At 44.0% G+C, this 20,616-nt stretch overlaps 1 protein-coding gene and 1 long non-coding RNA gene across 4 annotated transcripts in view; one reads left to right on the top strand and one right to left on the bottom strand.

Moving 5' to 3' along the window:
* The window catches only part of LOC130514080 (uncharacterized), a 20,855-nt gene extending 239 nt beyond the window's left edge, over positions 1–20,616 (bottom strand). The window contains exons 1-3 of one of the 3 annotated variants that reach the window (XR_008946908.1): positions 20,348–20,616; positions 226–334; positions 60–124 (exon numbers count right to left, since the gene is read on the bottom strand). This is a non-coding gene — a long non-coding RNA (uncharacterized LOC130514080). Of the gene's footprint in view, positions 1–59; positions 125–225; positions 470–1,337; positions 1,758–20,347 lie in introns of those variants that run through there. The other 2 variants (XR_008946906.1, XR_008946905.1) reach the window with 2 other exon arrangements.
* LOC130514059 (alpha-1,3-galactosyltransferase 2-like) lies at positions 1,319–4,928 on the top strand. Its single transcript, XM_057013425.1, has 6 exons — positions 1,319–1,525; positions 2,837–2,901; positions 2,982–3,056; positions 3,140–3,232; positions 3,986–4,123; positions 4,232–4,928. Exons 1-6 carry the CDS (start codon positions 1,340–1,342, stop codon positions 4,920–4,922), a joined length of 1,248 nt encoding a protein of 415 aa, XP_056869405.1. The 5' UTR covers positions 1,319–1,339; the 3' UTR covers positions 4,923–4,928.

The raw sequence follows: 20,616 nt of genomic DNA, 5'->3' as shown, positions 1-20,616 counted from the left end.
CATTTGCACAGTTATTTTGAAGAATCATAAGCTTGGATTCATTTTAGAAAGCGACTTACCGTCAATAACGTGCTTAACATTAGGGTCATAGAGTAGCTGTAACTCTGCTGAATATTCATCGGGTCTGAGAACCGGCAGAGGAGCAGTGATTAATCTCATGTATCATGTATGGTGTTCAAATCAAGTCAGGTTCGCTAATAAATGTGCTAAAGCAGCTGGTCCTACCTGACCAGCATCGGCACAGCCAGTCCTCCGCACACCAGCAACAACCAGACGAGCTGAGCCAGAATTTTCATTATCGTTTCTGAAAGGGGGCTGAAGAAAGGTCACAGCTCTGGCATGGAGAAAAAGATATTGACCAAAAGGTTAGATGGTCAGTCTGAGAAGTCCCAGTGGTATCACCTGTGGTAATGGGTGTGTGTGTGTGTGTGAGGGTTTGGGTGTGTTTAACTAGTGTTTATGACAGGCCGTTAAGTCAGGAAAAATGGTACTACGTCAGCATTCTCATACAGCAGAACTTCATCCGTGTGTTAATGCTTCCATCCTTTTCCAGTATTAGCTATAGCTTTACATCTAAATATTAGCCTAGGAGGCCCAGCTAATGAGGGCTGAATGTAACATACCTTAAGTGGCAGTAGAACTTTATATTTGTTCATATATTTTTAACATATATCAGGAGCAGCTCATTAAAACACAGGCTCTTATCTCAGAAAATGGTCTTTGATCTGAAAATGGCAGACAACATCAAAGAAATACGATGGATGTGTCCACTGTGGGGTTTTTTTGTTTTTTTTTTAATTAATTATGAAGTTTAATTTAAAAACCTGTAGCGGGGGGAAAGTTGCAGCTTTTATACCACCAACTCAGCAGTCACAAATGTGTTGGAGTGGAAAATGTGCTCTGAAGAGGCTGTTCAGAAATAAATGGCTGTTTCATGTTGATATGTAGAGGTCTTTTTAAAATGTTGTGGATGCAATGGCTAAAGTCTGATGAGGAAGAAGAAAACAAAACCTCATGTCTCTTGAAGTTACAAGGCTTATTTTAATAGATCACATAGGATTAAAATGGACAACCAACAGTATTAGAATGATAAACATCAACAATGGCCTCAAACAAAGGCATGTCCTTCACAAATACAGTACCTGTTTTCCAACTAGTAAATGATTAATCATATAGTAAACATGTATACGTGTACCTTTGCACGTGTACCTTTCTTGTACATCTTACACCTTTTATGTCAAGACATAGTAAGTAAAAGGTACATGTGCAATCATTCCAACGTGAAAATCTTAATTTTCCATTACACAGAGTAACTGTACAATTGCTTTTAATTTTACCCATGCAGCGAGACACCTCCGGAAAGCACATGACTGAAACCATTAACACACCAACTCCCCAGTGTGAAGATAAAAAGCACACTCCCTCTTCCTTCCTACTCTATTTTGCCTGGCCTCTTTTGAAACAAACTACAAGCAACACCTTGTTCCTTTTTAGGGATTTTGGAATTCATCCACTGCTGCTTGCGGTAAACGTGTTTTAACTTATTTGAACAATTTTGTGCTGTGTTCTGGCAGTTGGTCTCTTCCTGTTTTGTTTAGTGTCACTTATCACGACTATCACCTTTGGCATCGGCAGCAGAGCTTGTTCTGCTTTTTCTTCAGCCCAGATTGAAAGTATAGATTTTTGACACCAAATTGCATAAATGTACATATAGATAACATCTTTGGTGTCGTCTCAGCAATCTAAAAATGAATCTAATTTCTGTTTTCCTCAGAATTCTGAGTCAGTCTTGTGTTCAGATCACACAAAAGCACGATGGTACTCATCTAAACATTTATAGATGAATGCATCTGCATTTACAGTCAGGTGGAGGACCCAGTTGTAGAGTCCATTAGATAGGTGACTCAAGGTTGGTGGTAAATTCGGGTTGATTAGCGTGACCAGACCAGGGAAAAGGTTGGACTGAGCAGCTGTAAGTCAGAGTCTTGGACGTCAGAACACGAGGAAGCCTCAACATTCAGCAACAACGTTTCCAGTGCTTTTCGTTTTCCTTCAAACTAGGGTCAACGAGAAGACATTCCACTATTTTTTAAATTGTCCTTAAACATTTTTTTTAACTTTAATTGATGTGATATTAACAATCAGAAAAACATGGCAAGCTGCTACTATGAGACAATTGTTAGTTTATTTTTGCATGGATGCAGTCTTTGTTTTGAAGCCTTTGCCAGCACATTGCTCTTGTTTTTGTCTCATTGGATGTGTAACTGTTCATTTTTTGGTCCTCTTGAGTTCCTTGACATTTGAGCTGTTTTACTCAACTGTCAGCCTCAGCTCTCCCTGCTGATAGCACGTTGAAATTCAAAGTGGACATACTCAATAAAGCCACTCCCAGGCTGATTTTACACACACGCACACACACGCACACACACACACACACACACACACACACACACACACACACACACCACACACACACACACACACACACACACACACACACACACACACAGACACACACACAGGGACAGAAAGTAAGTACAAATCTCCAGTCGTAAAATTAAATTTAACTGACTCCAGATTTGTAATCTGGATCTCTAATATTGTTTTTCATATTTAAAGGTTCAGGCAGGTTGGTCATGCAAGTATGAGTATATAGTATTATACAGTATATGATATAGTATACAGTATAGTATTTTCGTCATATTTAATTGTATAAAATAATTTCTGATTAATGTGCCCAGGAAGTGGTCACTTTTGGTATTACAATTATTTAAAAAACTGTTTTCACTATGAACTTTATTGCAACATTTTTTTAATTTTTTTTTAATTTTGACAGTTTCATGACCTTCTACACACCTGTGTGATTGGGGAAAAAACGGACAATTTTGTCATCAATATGAGGTAAACTGCCTCTCCTTCATCTCCCAGTCTGCTCTCAGTATGATGATCCCCTTTCTTTGCTTCCTTTTGTATTGGGGCAGTAACAAGGTGGTGATTGCTGGAGTCCTCTGTTGTCTCGTGTTGCTGGTCATAACCTACACATCTTCATTTCTTAGGTCAGTATCAATCTTTCAGGCTTATTGACATGTGACTAGTGTGTGACACGTGAAACACCCTCCTCCGAAATGTCTTTGACCAGAAACGGGACCAGCTTGCTCCCCAAAGATAACACGCAGACGCAGGAGGAATGGAGCAGGATGGACAGCAACTTGGACCAAACACTCAACTTTGGGTGAGAAACCAAAGAATGTTGGCTTCAATCATCTTGGTGTCGCTATAACAGCTAAATGATTTTGCAGTATTCAGGAGCAATTTTCACTGCTCTAAAGAGGGATCTACAGGAGCGTCATCTTTTCCATCATGTGTTCAAATCCAAAAAAGAGCTTTTGTGACCTGCCTGATTTCTGTGGATCAGTAAACATGATGCTGGGGGAACATCCCACCATGAGCTCCATCTGTCTCCACCTAGCATCTCGTTGCATCTTCTTAACCGCTTTATCCCTTTCGGGGTCACAGGGAGGGTACATAATGGGCATAATGGTCTATCCCATGTTTTGTCTGCAATAGGGCTCAAACCGAGAACCTTCCACTTCTCAGCCCATTTCCCAACAAACTGAGCCTGCTAACATCTGTTACAATGTTACAAAATTGTCTCTGACCTCACCCCAACAAGCAACAGTGGCAAGGAAAAACTCCCCTGTAACAGGAAGAAACCTCGAGCAGGACCAGGCTCATATGGGGGGAACCTCCTGGTGATGGCCAGCTGGGCAAAGAGGGAGAAGAAGGGGGAAGAGAGATAGAAGAGAGAATGGACATAGATCATGGAAATACATTAATTACAACTAGCTGTCAGTGCAAGTTGTGTTGAGCAGGTCAGTGGGGTCAGAGGTCAGCAGGTCAGTGCACAGCTATGAACCAAACTGCCTCCTGAAGCTGTGTCTCATTGGATTAAGAAGTATGCCTTTTGTCATCTCTCCTTTTTTAGGGTCAGGCTGGAGGTCCCAACGTGCACGCCTTGGAAAGCCCCAATCATATGGGAAGAGATGTTTGACCCGAAACTCTATGACCAAACCCACGCAAAGCACAGCACATCTGTGGCCCTCACTGTATTCGCCGTGGGCAGGTTTGTTCCTCTGCCAGATTGGATTTAAGAGATTTTCCCCTTGGACTCAACTATCCCAGCTCAAAACCATCCTAATAAGTAACCTTTCACTTTTCTGTTTCCTCTAAGGTACCTAGAGGCTTATCTCAACAAATTCCTCACATCGGCCGAAACGTTCTTCATGCCGGGATTACCAGTGACGTATTATGTGTTCACAGACCTGCCAGAGCAGGTCCCCAAAGTACAGCTGGGTCCTCAGAGAACGCTGAAGGTGATAGTGGTTGAAAAGCACTCCAGGTGGCAGGACATCTCAATGATGCGGATGAAGACCATATCGGAAACCATCGAGTCCGACATCCGCCACCACAGCCGCTACGTCTTCTGCTTCGACGTGGATCAGGAGTTCAAGGGCAGGTTTGGCTCAGAGGCTCTGGGAAAGTCTGTGGCTTTGCTCCACGCCCACTACTACAAACTTCCAAAGGACAGGTTCACCTATGACAGGAACTTCCAATCCACCGCCTACATGGAAACCGGGGATTTCTACTATCATGCTGCTATCTTCGGAGGCGTTTGGGAAAATGTGAAGAACTTGACGGACACCTGCTACATGAACATCATGAAGGACAAACAGAGCAATGTAGAGGCCCTCTGGCATGATGAGAGCCACTTGAACAAGTACTTCTGGCTCTACAAACCAAGCAAACTGCTGTCCCCCGAGTACTGCTGGGACGAGAGCATAGGTGACAAAAGCGACATCTCAGTCACGCGGCTCATCTGGGGACCGAAAGATTATGGCGCACTACGTAATAAACCGAACTGAACTGAACTATCTTCAGAAGGTAGCTATCATATTCTTAAATAAAAAAATAAAAAATGTAAACAACAAAAACTGAACCTGTTTTACATTGTCTTTCTGAAACTCTTTTTCACAGACATTTTTTCAGAAATTGCTTTGACCAGGCAGCGTTCCTCATACACCTGTCAAGCTTTTTTAAATAGGGTAAAGTCCGATCTCTCCCCGAGAGATATTCAAATCTTGGTCTAGCTAGTGGCTTAGTAAGGATATCCGCTTTCATGTCATTTGTTGGACAATACTGCAGTTGTATTTGTCCATTCTGCACACATTCACGGATGTAGTGGTAGCGAATATCTATGTGTTTGGTCCTGGAGTGATTCACAGGATTCTTTGCCTTTGCAATGGCTCCTTGATTGTCTTCCAGAATCACTGTGGACATGGATTTTACTCCAAGATCACCCAGTAGTCGTTTCAGCCAGATTCCTTCTTGGGCTGCTTGACTGAGTGCGATGTATTCAGCCTCTGCTGTTGAGAGTGAAACTGTTGCTTGTTTTTTACTGAGCCAGCTCACTGCTCCTCCACTCAGTAGGAAGATGTTGCCTGCTGTTGACCGACGATCATCCTGATCTCCAGCCCAGTCGGCATCTGAGTATCCGATTAAGGCTCCAGTCTGACCTCTCATACTTCAGAGCAAGATTCACTGTCCCTTTCAAGTATCGAAGTATCCTCTTTACAGCAGTCAGATGTGAAGCATCCGGATTGGCGTTGAACTTGCTCTTGTCGCCATTGCAGTGTAGTATCTGACCCGTTCTATGCAGGCTTTACATCTGTAAGGCCGTAATGTGTTTAGCACCCAGCCTAACCACCATATTAGGACATGCTCCACATGTGTGTCCTGTGTCTTCCTCCTTTATGTAAAAGGAGCTCCTAAAAGATGACACTGGAGCCTGTGGGCCCCTGGTTGTTCTCCATATGAGGATGTGTAGCATGAAGCAACTTCAAGTATTCCCTTTTTTGGTAATGACTGAACGCTATACCATTGGGTTGGCCATATTGTATAGCGTGAGGTCATCAGTAAAGAATGTGTTTACTCGACTGTATAAGAAGGAGGTGACGATGAAGACACCTCGGAGTTCTTCACCATCGGGACCGCGAAACCTCCCTCAGACAATCTGCAGTGTTCGATTGATACCTGACTGTTCTCTCCAATAAACATCTTTGATAACCAAGTCGGTGTCTGCGAAGATTCCTCCCTCATCAACACATCTCGGCAACCACCAGGAGAAGATTCACAACAGCAGCATACAGCAGACCTCCAACCATTGATAGGTATGCTGGTGCACTGATTTACTAACACCATCATTTTTTCTCAGCTTGACGTTGACATCTGCAGGGGTTGCTACAGGATTTGCATTATCCATTCCACATTTCCAAAGTATGGCTTCGATATAATGCTTCTGTTGAAGAACGACACAGCTTTTTTCTTTATTTTGGATCACAGAGATGCCCAGGATGTAGGACAGCCCACCCATGTCTTTCATTTTGTAGCGCTCCTTGAGAGCCGCTTTGAGCTCATTCTTGCTCTCAATTGACTTTGTAATGAGAATCAAATCATCCACGTAAACTGCGAGTATCTCAACTTCTTGTGTTGATCTCACAAACACACAGGGGTCTGACGTGCTGTTTGAATCCAGTTTCCCTGCATGAACTCCGCCTTGCTCCGACAGCGAGGAGACTGTTTTAGTCCATATATTGATCTTTTCAGTTTGCATACCAGATGCTCTTGCCCTGGTTTGATGTAGCCCTCTGGTTGCTTCATGTATATTTCCTCTTCCAGGTGTCCATTGAGGAATGCAGTTACAACATCCATCTGGTGAACGTATAGATTGTTTTGAACAGCAAAGGTCAGTAACGTACGAATAGAGCTAAATCGTACCACTGGTGAAAACGTTTCATCATAGTCAGCACCATACAACTGAGCATAGCCCTTGGCAACGAGTCTACACTTGTATCGTTCCACTCTTCCATCAGTATGACGCTTGACTTTGAACACCCATCTTGATCCTACTGCCTTTCTGTCTTTTGGCAAGTCAACTAAGTCCCATGTCTCATTTTCTAGCAGTGACTCATATTCTAAGTCAGCCGCCTCCTGCCACTTTTTTGCATTAGAACTCTCCATTGCCTCTTTCAGTGAGAGTGGCTCTGTCACACGACACGTTTGCATGATGATCAACAGTCACCACATCAGCAAACTCATCATATCCAAATCTGCTTGGAGCCTTTCTGATTCTGCCACTTTTTTGACAGTGATCTCATCATCTTTTGTTTCACTCTCATCTGTTTTCACAATTATCTCGTTCTCTGTGCAGTGTCCTTTCACTTCCTTCTCCATGTTGAAGTTTGATTCATCAAAGACGACATCACGACGGATCAGAATGCTCCTTTTCTCTTCATCATACAGGCGATAACCTTTGGCACTGTTTGCAAATCCCATGAAGCGAAGCTTCACAGTTTTTTTGTCCAGCTTCCTTCTCTCTTCATCTGGGACATGTGCATAGGCAATACAGCCAAATACCTTCATGTGACTCACATCAGGGTTTTTTCCACACCATCTCTGATACGGTGTGTCTCCCTTCAGGACAGAAGTTGGCAGTCTGTTCTGTAGGTAAGCTGCTGTGGGTACAGCCTCTGCCCAGAACTTCTTTGGTAACTTAGCATGAGACAACATGCACCTTGCTGCTTCAACTAGTTTTCTATTTTTTCTCTCTGCAACACCATTTTGCTGTGGTGAGTGAGGTACTGTCAGTTCATGGTGGATGCCTTGAGCCTTCAAATATTCTTGAAACTCCGTTGAGGCGTACTCACCACCATTGTCTGTCCTCAGTTTCAAGATGTTCAGTCCACACTCGTTTGTGAAGGTCTTCTCAAACTCTTTGAATTTGGACTGTACTTCATTCTTCTGTTTCATGAAGTATACCTTGCAGCATTGTAACATATCCCTTCACAGAAGGGAACCTTTTCTTCTTCTGCAGAGAAGTCCATTCCTTTCACCAGACCTTTTAGTTCCTTCAGCTTGGTAGTGTGACCGAGACGCTGGTGCCACAAGCTGGCAGCTACTGTTGCATTGTGAAAGACAGATTCACCTCCTTCCACATCCAGCTGATATAGTCCATCGGCTCTTTGTGTTCCCATTCCTTAGAGAGTTCCACCTTTTCCACGAATGTAGCAACGAGATCTCTTGAAATTAACTGTATTTCCTTTGTTGGTAGCAGCTCCCACCGAGAATAAATTCCCAGAAGGTTTTGGGACATACAGCACATCATACATTGTGACATTTTTTACATCACTCGACTTGAAGGTCATTGTCATGTAGACATTTCCAATTCCTAGGGCATCAACCACCCTGCCGTCACCTAGTTTCACTGACTGTGCTTTGGAGTACTGTTGGTATTCCTGAAGAATTTCTTGATTACATGTCATGTGCTTTGACGCTCCGGAATCAATTAACCATTCAACTTGTTGTGTTTGTTCAGAGCTTTCCCTTCTAGACACGAAAACACTTTCAAATGAGTCATCTTCATTCTCACACCTCACATTTTTAGCCTTGTGGATTTTCCTTTTAGAATTATTCTTCAAGCTCGGACAGTCACGTTTAATGTGGCCTTCCTTCCCACACTTATAGCATCTCCATGTGCTTTGTCCTGCTCCCACTGCTTTGGAGCCATCCTGCACATCGCCATGCAATCGTGATGACATTGCTGCTGCACCACCTGATGTACCACCACTGTTCTCATTAGCATTGACTTGCTTTTGTTCTTCATTAATGCTTGCTGAACAAATTTCAGTGTCAGGTTGTCAATCTTTGTTTCCAGTGCAGTGACAATTGTTAACTTGGTGGCAAACTTCCCAATAGTGTTACAACTTGGTCTTCCTCTTCAACTACAGCTCCTATTGCTGATAACTTCCGCTTTTTTTTTGAGTCATTTGATTAGGCTTGAGATAAAAATGTAGAGTTGCAGTTAATAAACTGACCACTTGAGTGCGCTACTGTTCCATTTAACATGAATACAGCAACGTCTATCGCCAGACCTCTAAAAAAAGAAAAACAGAAAAGAAAAGAAATGCAAAATTTAAATTCTTAACAATAAAATACAGAAACAAGTCATCCAATGATATAATCATTGCACTAATACAAGCGTCAGAGATGTGTGATAAAGTAACTAATGGCAGCAGATTTCACTTGTGGATGAGGACCAAATGCAGGACGTCCATGTGCATGTAGGTGTCAAAGTCAGATAAATAACAGGCTTCGGGTTTTTCTGCAGGCAGACAGCAACAGCAACCAAGTTTTCAAAAGCTGAGATGATGTTTATTTACTCTTTCTTCATCTCAACTAGTGTGTTCAAACCAGTTCAAATAATGTGAAAGCCTCCGTAAGAGTTGAACATACATTCCATTTATATTTAAAGCAAAATTCTTTTCAGCTTTACTTACTTAAGGCCATATTTAAAAGTATTTCAGGCAGTATTTCAGGCAGTAGAAATCTAGATGTGCAGTTAAACGTTGGCTTGAAAAATAAATCTAAGATTGAAGTAAAAAATAAATTTCTTTTACAAAAGCACTTTGCTGGAGAGTTCACTAAAAGAAACTGTTTTTAAAAGGTAATGATTCTTCTTTACTGCACTGGTAATGTAAAGCGTTGTGGCCCGGAAAGGCTGCACGGTAGCAGAAGCCGCCGTTTCGGTGCGTCGCCACGATGACTTCAGTGTTTTACGAGAGGTGAGTCTGGTGTTGAAAAGCAGCTACGAAAACATGAGGCCAAAAACCTGCGAGCCTCCTAAAGGTGCGTTCAAACAATCAGACTTTACCCATGAGGCTTCAGGCGATGGCTGCATTTCTAAACCTGTGATTTTAAAACTCAGGACCGTTCCTGGGCATTCTGGCCTCCGAGCCTCCGTCAGCTGTGGCAGCGGTGTTCTTCTCTCACCCAGACCCTGGTCAGTCAGGGATGATGGGGCTTTTTTAAGCAGTTTCCAATTCAGGTCCAGCAATTATTTACAAAGATTCCTCCAACCGTAAGGTCAAAGGTCATTTACACTCAGGTTTGGCGACGGGTGCGTCCCTCCCCGCCACTCCAGACTCCCACCATACTGATGCTGGTCTTTGAAAGTGGAGGAGACGTTCTGTAACGTCGTGCTGCAGAATATCACTTTCACACAACACTTTCATGGTGTCTGGATGGATTCGAGAGAAGAAGACAAAAGGATGAATGTTTGAAGATAAAAGTCTAACAGGTAATCTTTATGATCCTGCACATTCCTGTCAGACACCGTTCACCAAGCACCAGGAACCGATGATCTGCTTGAGATCCTCACCGCACATGTGATCACGCACGGGTTTAATCCCAAATGTGAAGGATTCTCCGCCATACAGGGGGGTGAGGAGCACTTCAAGGGTCCTGGAGTTGGAGGGGGGCTGAGTAATCTGATCTAATGCTAACAGAACAGCAATGCCCACCCCGGGCTCTGGCTAAAGTCATCTTCAGTGGTAAAAAAAAAAAAAAAATCATCATTATAACTGCAAAACTCCCTATAAACACAACCTGAGGTGTTTAATGCAGACAACTGCCTCCATTACTAATGCAGAATTGTTACATTAAAAAAAAAATCTTTAATGTTACATCCAGCAGTGAAACACTGTCAGGATTCTGATTCACTCACAGGAAACTCTTGAACGCTACAAAGAAGACCATCAAATCCATCAGAATGCCGTGCCTTCATTCCACACATTCAGGATATTGGCTTGGATGCAGGAAACAATCTCCTAAAGATTCAGCTAAAATCTGCAGATTTGTTGTTCTCCTCATATTAAAACAGAGTTTAAATGACACCTGCATTAGTCCTCTCACTGGGAGGGGCCTGCACACCTTTGCATGTGGGTCAGACGTCCCCCTCCAGCGTGGAGGCGTGTGTCTGTTATATGTGACAGGAGAGAAAATCCCCTGAATTCCCCGTGTGAGTGACACAGAGTAATTAATCTACAGTGAGTGGGGGTTACATGAGCGTGAGAGAAGGCCTCTCCCCCAGGCCTCTTTCATTCTCTGATCTCTCTCTTTCTTTTTTTACTGGCTGTTGAGCTCGCACTGCTCCACTATGTTACTGTGCTTGTCCAACATTAAATATTAATTAAATCACATAATAATTAGACCTCTGGTTGAAGCAGCGCTTGCATTATCTTTCAAATTACTTCTAATTTAGCCTCGGCAACATTTGTGCCACAGAAACGCTGCAAAATGCAGCACACTCCACAAATGAACACTGGACAAAAGACACACCTGTAAACTGGAAATCACACCTGTAATCTGGAAACCGCTGCAGGTGGATCTGACTGAGAGAGAGAGTAAAGCTGCCAGTGAAGCCTAATTGAAGTTTTTTGGGGGGGAGTTTATATATTTTAGTATATTCTCGTGTGTGTGTGTGTGTGTGTGTGTGTGTGTGTGTGTGTGTGTGTGTGTGTGTGTGTGTGTGTGTGTCAGTACTGCTGGGAAGGACAGAAAGATCCCGCCACATTAATGGTGACCACGCTCAGTATTTATAGGCTCAGCTGGGTTTGACGAGGCCACAGTTTGGAAAAGTTGTGACGCACATGAATGCACACACAAGTAAACCCACACGCACATGCACATGCACATGCACACATTTGGTCATGGCAGGTTTTAATTCAGCATTTAAAGAAACACTTTGGATGGTTAGCGGTGCGTTTTTTTTCCCATCCATATATGGTGTGACTGAAATGGACACAAACAGTTGGTTTTTCAGTTTGAATAATTAATGTTGGTCCCCTAATGAATCCGTCTCTAACCTGCACGCCACATTAAGCCTGTGCAGGAATCCCCGCAGAAGGCTGTAAATCTCAGGACATTCCTGCAATGTCCCAGATCGCCTTTAAAATGGTCGCCTCCACATTTACTGGAGCTAAATCTGTGTTTGCAGAGTGGCCTCGGCGACTGTATGCATAAACATGCACGCTGGCGGTGGCCCACGAGCTGCTGCCTTGTTTTCCCATCATGCAATGTGCACTTTCATCCTTTTGTTTTATGTTTTCCTCCTCCCGCCAGCTCATATGTGATGGTAACGTGCCACCGTGGTGCTGCGGTGCAGTTATGACCCATCCTTGACGGCTGATGTCAGAGCTTTCATCGGTGTCCTGATGCAGCCAATTATTATTCAGAGTATTAAAGGATTTGTGTTGAAAGATTAATGTCAACACAGGGTCTAATTTTATGAGATAGGCAGTGGCTGACTGCACTCGGCCTCCATATTAGCCGTGTTAAGCGCATGGAAAATATAAATTAGCATTAAAATGCAACCGACTCATCAATACATATGGAATTTGAAATAATACCTAATGAAATTGGATGGCTGTTTTGTTTTTTTATTTAACATAAAACACCACTCCATATTAACATTTAAAGGCTGTAAATAATCTGAGGTATGGTTTAATAACATGTGACGGCTTCAACATACCATCGACGCAAGCCAAGAATTCTCTATGGAGAATTCACCAAAATGACATATCACTGTTGTAAATGTTGCCTGAACATGTTTCACAGCATTTATGGTCCCACATTCAAAGCTGCTGCGCTCATCCTGACACCGTTGGGCACTTCCCGTTTCTTTGAAACTCATCCTCATTTCCTCTCTTCAGGCTTGATTTCTTCTTCTCCAAAGAGAAGAAGATATAGAAAGTGAGAAATGAAGGAAAAATGGGGAACAGCTGGAGTTTCTCCTTGTTTCCTGGTTCCTCGTCTCCTCCTCCTTCCAGACTCTGTGTGAAGGTGTGTGAAGGTGTACCTAATTCTGATCAAACACACCTGTTCTTCATCGTCAGCAGGTATTAAAGGCGCTCCTCACTGTCGCGTTCTTTGTGGCTGTACTGAAACCAGCTGCTCCCAATGTCTGTCCTTCTACAAAACTTGCAGAAAGTTGATTTAAACTAGAACATCTAAGAATTACTGAATTGTTTGATTGTTTACAGTCCTGCTGAGTTTCTTATAAACCCACCAACAGTTTGTTCATACTCATTGAACCTCTTGGTATCAAAGCAGATAAAATGCAGTAGATAATTAAACAAAGAAAATACCTAAAATGGGGGAGTCTGGGGGAGACGTTGTTCCTCAGTCTTTAGGCAAAGGCACAATAGTAGAGGATTTGAGGCAGGTGGCAACTTTGGCAAGCAGGGGTGGTTGAAAGTGTTCTGCACATGGAAGACTGACATCACATAGCCATGGTGATGCGTTTCCTCAGTGAGGATCTCACCTGAGGACCAGAGTCTGCTGCCCCCCAGGGTGATGCAGCCAGGACACCCGTGCTAAGAAACACACCAAGATATCAGAGAGGCTTCGGCTGATCTGATGGACCTGCTCTTGGAGCCCATCTTTCTTGAAGCCTCTTCACATGCGCTGGGTGGGGGGGTGGTGGTGTAAGCTCATCATATCACCACAGTTACATCAGGCCTGGTGATGGACAGTCCTGCAGGTCTGCCCCCTCCTGGAACACTCCCCAGTCCGGGTGCCCAAAGCAGTCATCCATCCCCGAGATGCTCAAAGTGGGGATCATCGTATTCAGCTATTTCCCAATTTTTTTCTTTCGAAAATGAGTTTAGCACTGATAGCAACTGCGTAAAAAACTGGGTAAAAAGAGTCTCATTGTTTTTACTAGCCACACAGGTATCAGGCGGCAGGATGTGCACGTTACAGTCCACATTTCTGGCCTCCAGAGAGCAAATAACCTTCACCTGCACCATCCATCTCGACGTGTTCCTGAGCATTTCACCCAGCAAAGATCTGTTTTTACAGCTGTGATATCCATTCGTGCCGCAGTAGGTTAAAGGTTTTTGCACCACTGTGAACCACACACGTGCACGCACACACACACACACACACACACACACACACACACACACACACACACACGCACACACACACACACCACACACACACACACACACACACACACTAAAGCGTACATACAGTTATATAAAGTCACACTCATTTCCTGAAGACTTGTTGCTGTAGCTATACTTACCTAAACCCTAACACCCTATCGTTAGCCACACCAAAACATGAGGGCATTTACTCTACACACACACACAAATAAGCCTGCCATGGCAACATGTAATAAAAAAAGAAGCCTTTCCATGTGAACCACAAGGACAGACCAACAAACACAATAAAAACACCAGTGTGTTTGTGCAGTCTCATTCGCCGCCGTCCCCTCGGCTCTTTTCCGCCTCTTTATGACCATATACTCTTTTCTGCATCCCTCAGCTCTGCAGGTGCACCATGGAGAGAAGGGTAGCTTTATCCTGGTGGTTGGGCTTCAGGGAATTAGCTTCAAGCTGCCTGAAGTTCAAACGCCCCCCCCCATCCCCTCCCGAGTCGCCAGGACAAACACAAAGTCGAAGCGTTCTCAGCTTTCTCCGTCAGAGTTTCAAGGCCGGCTGGGAGTCTGTGCTTCAGCCTGATCATTATCATTCCGCCGCGTATCCTCCTCTCATTTTAACCTCCACATATATCAAAGATTAACCTTTAGTTCCGCTTTGGCATCCATAACATCCTCACATCAGTTCTAATCTATTCAGCCCAAGTCACTGTGGAATTATAGAATGGAAAAGATGTGATTTTAATAAACTGATTATACATCATTAAAAATACTGAATAATTAAGAGAGGGCTGGAGGTCCATAACAAATAATGGGGTGTCTATATACTGAAATATCACCTTTCTGCACGCTCTGCACATATCAGTATACATTATGACACAAACATCACCATCAACATATGCCTTTATCTTGTTGGCTAACCTCATATCATGGAAAAAATGTTTCTGTTAGTTTTTGTTGTTGTGTTATTAGAATTCTTAAACTCAAAATGAATTTGACTGCTGGCAAGAGAAAGGAATCCAGTTACTATGGGGTTACTATGACACATTGCTGCGTTTCCAAAAGAAAACAAATGGAGGGGTTGAATCAGTGGATTTCCCCCGTTTCCCACATCATCCTCCCCCACACTGCCACCACGCAGCGGCGAGAAGACAAAGAGGTTTTCCATCTGACTGGTGCCTTCAGTCCTGTTCAAGGCTGTTCTGGCTCTGAGTAGTTCATCAGCGGAGAATATAACAGGTGTGTGTGTGTGTGTGTGTGTGTGTGTGTGTGTGTGTGTACAAATTTCTTCATACACTCCAGAAATAAGAGATTCTGTGATCCGAGGCAGCATTCAGCTGCCACATTCAACACAAGCAAACATCGTGATTCAAACGCTTCTTACCTGAAGGGAACTATCGTGATCTGCCATTCAATGACTCATTAATGCCTCATCTGCAACACTTTTCACATCTCAAGTCAGAGCATCTGCCTCCGACGGAATAACGACTGACACGGTCAGATAAAACCTTGAAATGGCTGAATTGTGGTGGAGACCAACACAGATGTGGGGCCAAGCGTGTCCTGATACCTGTGCACGTCTAAGACCCAAGAATATAGATGATTCTCCTCCTTTCTATCAATGCTGAACTCCTCTGTCTGGGTCGGTCCATTGTGATGTTCTCGCAGCAGCTGGGGGGGGGCACATTAGTCATGGTTTTGGACTACCGGGGACACCACAGGGCTAATTGGAAACAGATCACACACACGGATTCACACACACTTGTGGTTGCTTTCACGTGTGCACTCGCGCGCACAGGCGGATCAACCCAAATGCAGGCCTTCACACACACCATATCACACACTTAATTACTCAGACCCTCACATTAATACACTCCAACAATGTGTCACACACACACACACTCAGGGGCCCCTCTGTGTCCCCAGAGGAAGGCACCTCAGGGTGAGAGGAAGGGGGTCAGCGTATTGTTTCTGAAGAAGAGCCTGTGAAACACAGCACAGATGGGTAATGAGTGGTCGCCGGAGGGACAGAAGAAGGAGGAGAATGAGAATCCTCCACCTCCATTAATGTGTCTTCCATTTATGTATCGGGGGAAAACTCCGTCACTGCCCGCATTGTATGAACCCAGCCAAAGTGGACGCTTAATTACTGATACCAGTGCCCACACACACACACACACACACACACACACCACACACACACACCACACACACACACACACACACACACGTGCACACACTAAAATCAGAAAAATAGCCTCTTATTTAGCCCATCAACATGTGACAGGCATTCATCCTTCATCTGGACATGATTACCAATGAGGTCAATGTCACATTTTGTAAAGTCTCTCCGTTCTCCCTCTTTATCTCCACGTTATATTTCAGCAGCTTTTAAAACCGAGGGCAGGATCCTGACACAGCATCATTGTTGATCAGGTTCCTCTGTTTTTCAAGGGGTCGTTTTCTTTAAAAATGAAGAAAAGCTTGAACTTCGTCCTGTTCAAATTCAAAATAGGAATTTATCCGTTAAGAGCGACACAATTTCTGTAGTTTTGGTACTTTACGCTCAATCCAAATTGAACAAAATATCAAAAGAAAATCAGATGGTAGTGCCGACTCAAACCCTGCAGGAACAACCCTGCATGACCTGAGGTGAGCTGTCATTAGAATCATTACTAAAGTGGATGGTCTGTAAAAGGCCTCAACTGGGACCGAGGTCATTGGAGGACCATGTAACCCCAGCAGGAGGGTCCGACCTCCCGCCGTTTGCTTCTTACAGGCCCGAATGTAAAATATGTGAAAACTAACGGAGGGGGAATGTGATGTGTTAAATGACTGAGGTTAAAGCCTGTCATCTCTGAGCCAAGGTGATCTGAACCTCTGCCTGGATGAGAATATTCCAGTCTTGCTGCCAGATAAAGAAGCAGGGTGGAGGGTGTTATTCTGTACCTTCCAATTAAAAGATGCCCTGCAGCGTGCCTTGCTAATGCACTTCATTTGTGTATATTAGAGATAGCGGCTCCACAGTCAGCGGGGCAGCCATGATGGACAGCAGCTGATTAGGAAGAAGTTCAACGCGGCCTGGATTCGCTCTGGTGCCCCCAGGGTCTGTCATGGCGGCAAACATCCCAGCCCGCAGCACAAACACGCCCACCATTACTTATTTATCCATTCCCTCTGGATGAGGTGTTGACAGGCAGGGATCGTGGTCGGTATTGTTGTCGGGAGATTATTCCATAACAGAGCGGCGTCCACATGGCTGAGCTCTGGCGCCGAAAACACACAGAACAGACACGACACTGATCCGTCAGGTAGCATCACCAGACAGCCGATCTGCTGTCAGGCTTTCCTTCTCTGATCAATTATACATTCGTTTGCACCTATATATGCGACACGTTCAGGGAAAAAGCGGATTTTTCTGCTCCATCCCCCATCAAGGGATACGGGCAAGAATGCACCTACACTGTGGAGGACATTGAAACCACCCCTTCGTTTGATGGACTTGAGCTACTATGATCTTGATTTTGATCGTACCAGGATGCATCCTGGACGGGTCACTGACCCATCAGGACACACACATCCGTCTCTCACTCATACAGTTGATGTGAAGAGTCCCCGATCAACCAAATGTCCATGTGAGTTGTGCACGTGTGACGTTTGACCGATCTGAGGGGCTCTTGATTGTAATTGATGCTGTATGAATAAAGTTGAATTAAAATGCAGACCCTAAAGTAAGGACCTTAATAAAAGTAAGGTGTCCACTGACACACATTTATGGGACATTTCACAGCTGGACTCTGACCAGCAGATAATTCGGATATATGTTCTTGGTTAAAAAAGCTGTCCCCACTGAGAGGCCTCCATCTTTTCTTTGCCATTGGGTTTTAATAAAGCGACAATGGCTGAACTTCTGTCCGGTGTCAGTGGGTTACACGTCCTTACAGCTAAATTATTTTATGGTCACTGGGTTTTTTGAGATCATTCTGCTGGCGACAAGTTAGAAAAAGTGTCGCCCGGGAGATTGCGTGTTAATGGAAATAACCTCCAGGGCGGAAATGCTGCGTGAAAACCAATGCAGGGAATAAATGTTGCAGCAAACCAGTCGCGCTCCCGCCGCTATAAATATTAATGCTTGCTTGACGTTTCTGATCAGACTCTGAAAGCCACTTTAATCCTTCTTTTCTTCATTACAGATTCCTACATGTCATATGTGACTCACAGAGCATGAAATTGATTTGCAGATGGAAAACGTCTTCTACAAACGCAGACGCCCAGTGGTAACAATCCAAGCTAGCTGGTTTTTAATTACTGTTATTGGGTTGTGAGTATGATTATACGTCATTTGAAATGACTTATTTAGAAGATTTTTTTTACATGTCCATACTACAGTAGACACAATCAAACATGGAAAACTCAACCGTATTTAAAGTAAAAGCCTTCACAGGAAGGGAAATTTCTTGGCTAACAGTGAGCAGACACCAAACCAAAGGCTGAGTGCTCCTGCTCTGGACATGAAAAACCCACTGACTTGCTGTTCTGCTTCTAGACTTCCTCATCAAGAGATGGAACAGGGTTCTGAGCAGCGTGGATCCAGTGTCCAAAGTCCAATTTATGGGCAGACATGTCAGGAAAATTCCTAAATGACCGCAGCCATGAATCCGTCTCTTCAATGGAATCATTATTTTTAACCCTAACTTCTCATAACAATTAAAAAATAACTATAAATATCCACTTTATTCTAACAGCATTTGTTAAGAAAACACACATCCGTCAACAGAAATAACCCGTTTGTGCAACTGCGTATTATTCCTAAACACATGGCGAGTGTTTGGTTTCCTGACCTATTGTCCTGCGTCTCTGCAGGATGAATATTCAGCCGGGGTCACCCTGCACACTTGCAGTGTAGTTTAACAATGCCAGCAGTCTATTTAGGTTTGACATCAAGTGACCTCTGCAGGCATGCAAAGGAGTACAAGCAGGGATTTAATAAAACATGAGTTTTGACATTAAAACAGTGATGCTCGATGGACAGCCTTTCTCCAGTGGCCTGCCAGGATACTTTGACTTTTACTGAGGCCCGTAAAACTGAAACCTGTTAATCGGGGTGAAAAATGGTCCTTCGGCTGAAATATCAGGTGGGAATAAATGTGGAAGATGCTCAGATTTATGCTACAATATGAGGCTGTACCCAAGGTTTCAAAGCGCGCCACCCTTTGTGGACACTCCAGCCAGTTTAGTGCTTAAATCTTTGCTGTTCAGGTGAGCAGATGAGTTGCGACGGGACTCTTCAGAAAAAGACTGGCGTCTCGAACCACCGCCGAAGGTGCTCCAACACTTCCTCTTTTAACAGATTTGCAAAAACGTTCTGGTTTCACTTCGTCATTCTGGGTTATTGGGAGTAATTTGATCAGAGTACAAGGCCGCAATGCGCCTAACTCAAAGAGTCAGCTAGTGACAGCGCTGAACACGCAGCAGAGAAACCATAAAAAACTCCAGAAGAGGAGACGCAGCGCCAGAGACCCTCCGGCGCGATGATAGGAAAGAACGTAAGCAGGACAGCAAACATCAGAGGGATGATTCCTCGCTGCCAAACCACTGTCTCCTCCCTCACTTGACATAGACGGCAAACAGTTTGTGGCAGACACAGAAATGAAGTCGAAGGAGAGGGACTTGGCGAAGGAGAGCGGCGACCTGGGGTCACCTTTAAGTTTGAGCCAGATGCATATGCTTCATTTCTACATCCCTCATGTTCTGGATGTGCAACGGGTGCATAATTTTAGACATCGTAGACTAAATATTTAACGTCTGGATTCAAAACTGGCATCTTCTTTTACTGTAGAAATTCAAACAACCCATCATCCATGTTTGTGGTGCAAAAAGCCGGACATATATTATGTAGTCATGCTTTCCTTTTAGGTTCTTTGATGACTTTTCATCAGTGAAAGAACCATAAATCATGACCATCAGAGCTGAACCGGGATGTTTCACTTCCCCTTTTTTATGCAGAGCAGCTAAAAAAGTACAGTTTTCAACAGTTTTGGACAGAAATGTCTCTCTGTAGTTGTTTGCCTTGTTTGGTTCCGGCCTTCACATACTCACCCATAATGACCGCGCTGCACAGAGGCACAAATATAATTGATTTATCACGTTTGTTGGGGCCACAAAGCTTTGCTGTGAGGTGGCACAGTCGGAATGGTTATGAAAAAGAAATGTTATAAGTTCAACAGTTTAGATTTAAGTCTGTGTGGGAGGACTTTTAAACCAGTTTACAGGATTATCGCTGTGGACAGTCTAATATCATTATCTGCATAGGCACACACATGCACGCACAAACACATGCACACACGCACACAATGCCCCACTGTTGCCATCGCTGTTGCTGTAACCACAGCAACTATTGCACAAGCACACATGCCTAGGCCTGTGTTTGCTCTTCCACACACCTCACACCTCTCTCTCTCACACACACACACGTGCGCGGATGGTGAATGGCAGTGCTCTCCTGACCTTGGCGGCTCTTGCAGCGTCTTCAGGCAGGAGGCAGCTGGAGGTGTTGAAGCCTGAGCGGAGCGGCGAGGTGGAGGACGGCGCCGCTGCGCTCTCATCCTTCGCTGCACATTCCTTCTCCAGCAGGACCGCTGCGCCATTCACTCACACACACCTTTGCTTGTTCCAGAAACTGTTTCCTCCATCACACGTGTCGGACGCTTTCTTCCGAAGACGTCTGTCTTCATCCCACTGAAACATCTTGGGATTTTAAATGAATGTTGAATTGA

The sequence above is a fragment of the Takifugu flavidus genome, chromosome 2 (genome assembly GCF_003711565.1).
Source record: "Takifugu flavidus isolate HTHZ2018 chromosome 2, ASM371156v2, whole genome shotgun sequence".
NCBI classification, from domain to species: domain Eukaryota; kingdom Metazoa; phylum Chordata; class Actinopteri; order Tetraodontiformes; family Tetraodontidae; genus Takifugu; species Takifugu flavidus.
The sequence above is the reverse complement of the archived record's forward strand: the minus strand, read 5'-3'. Positions and strand labels throughout refer to the sequence as shown.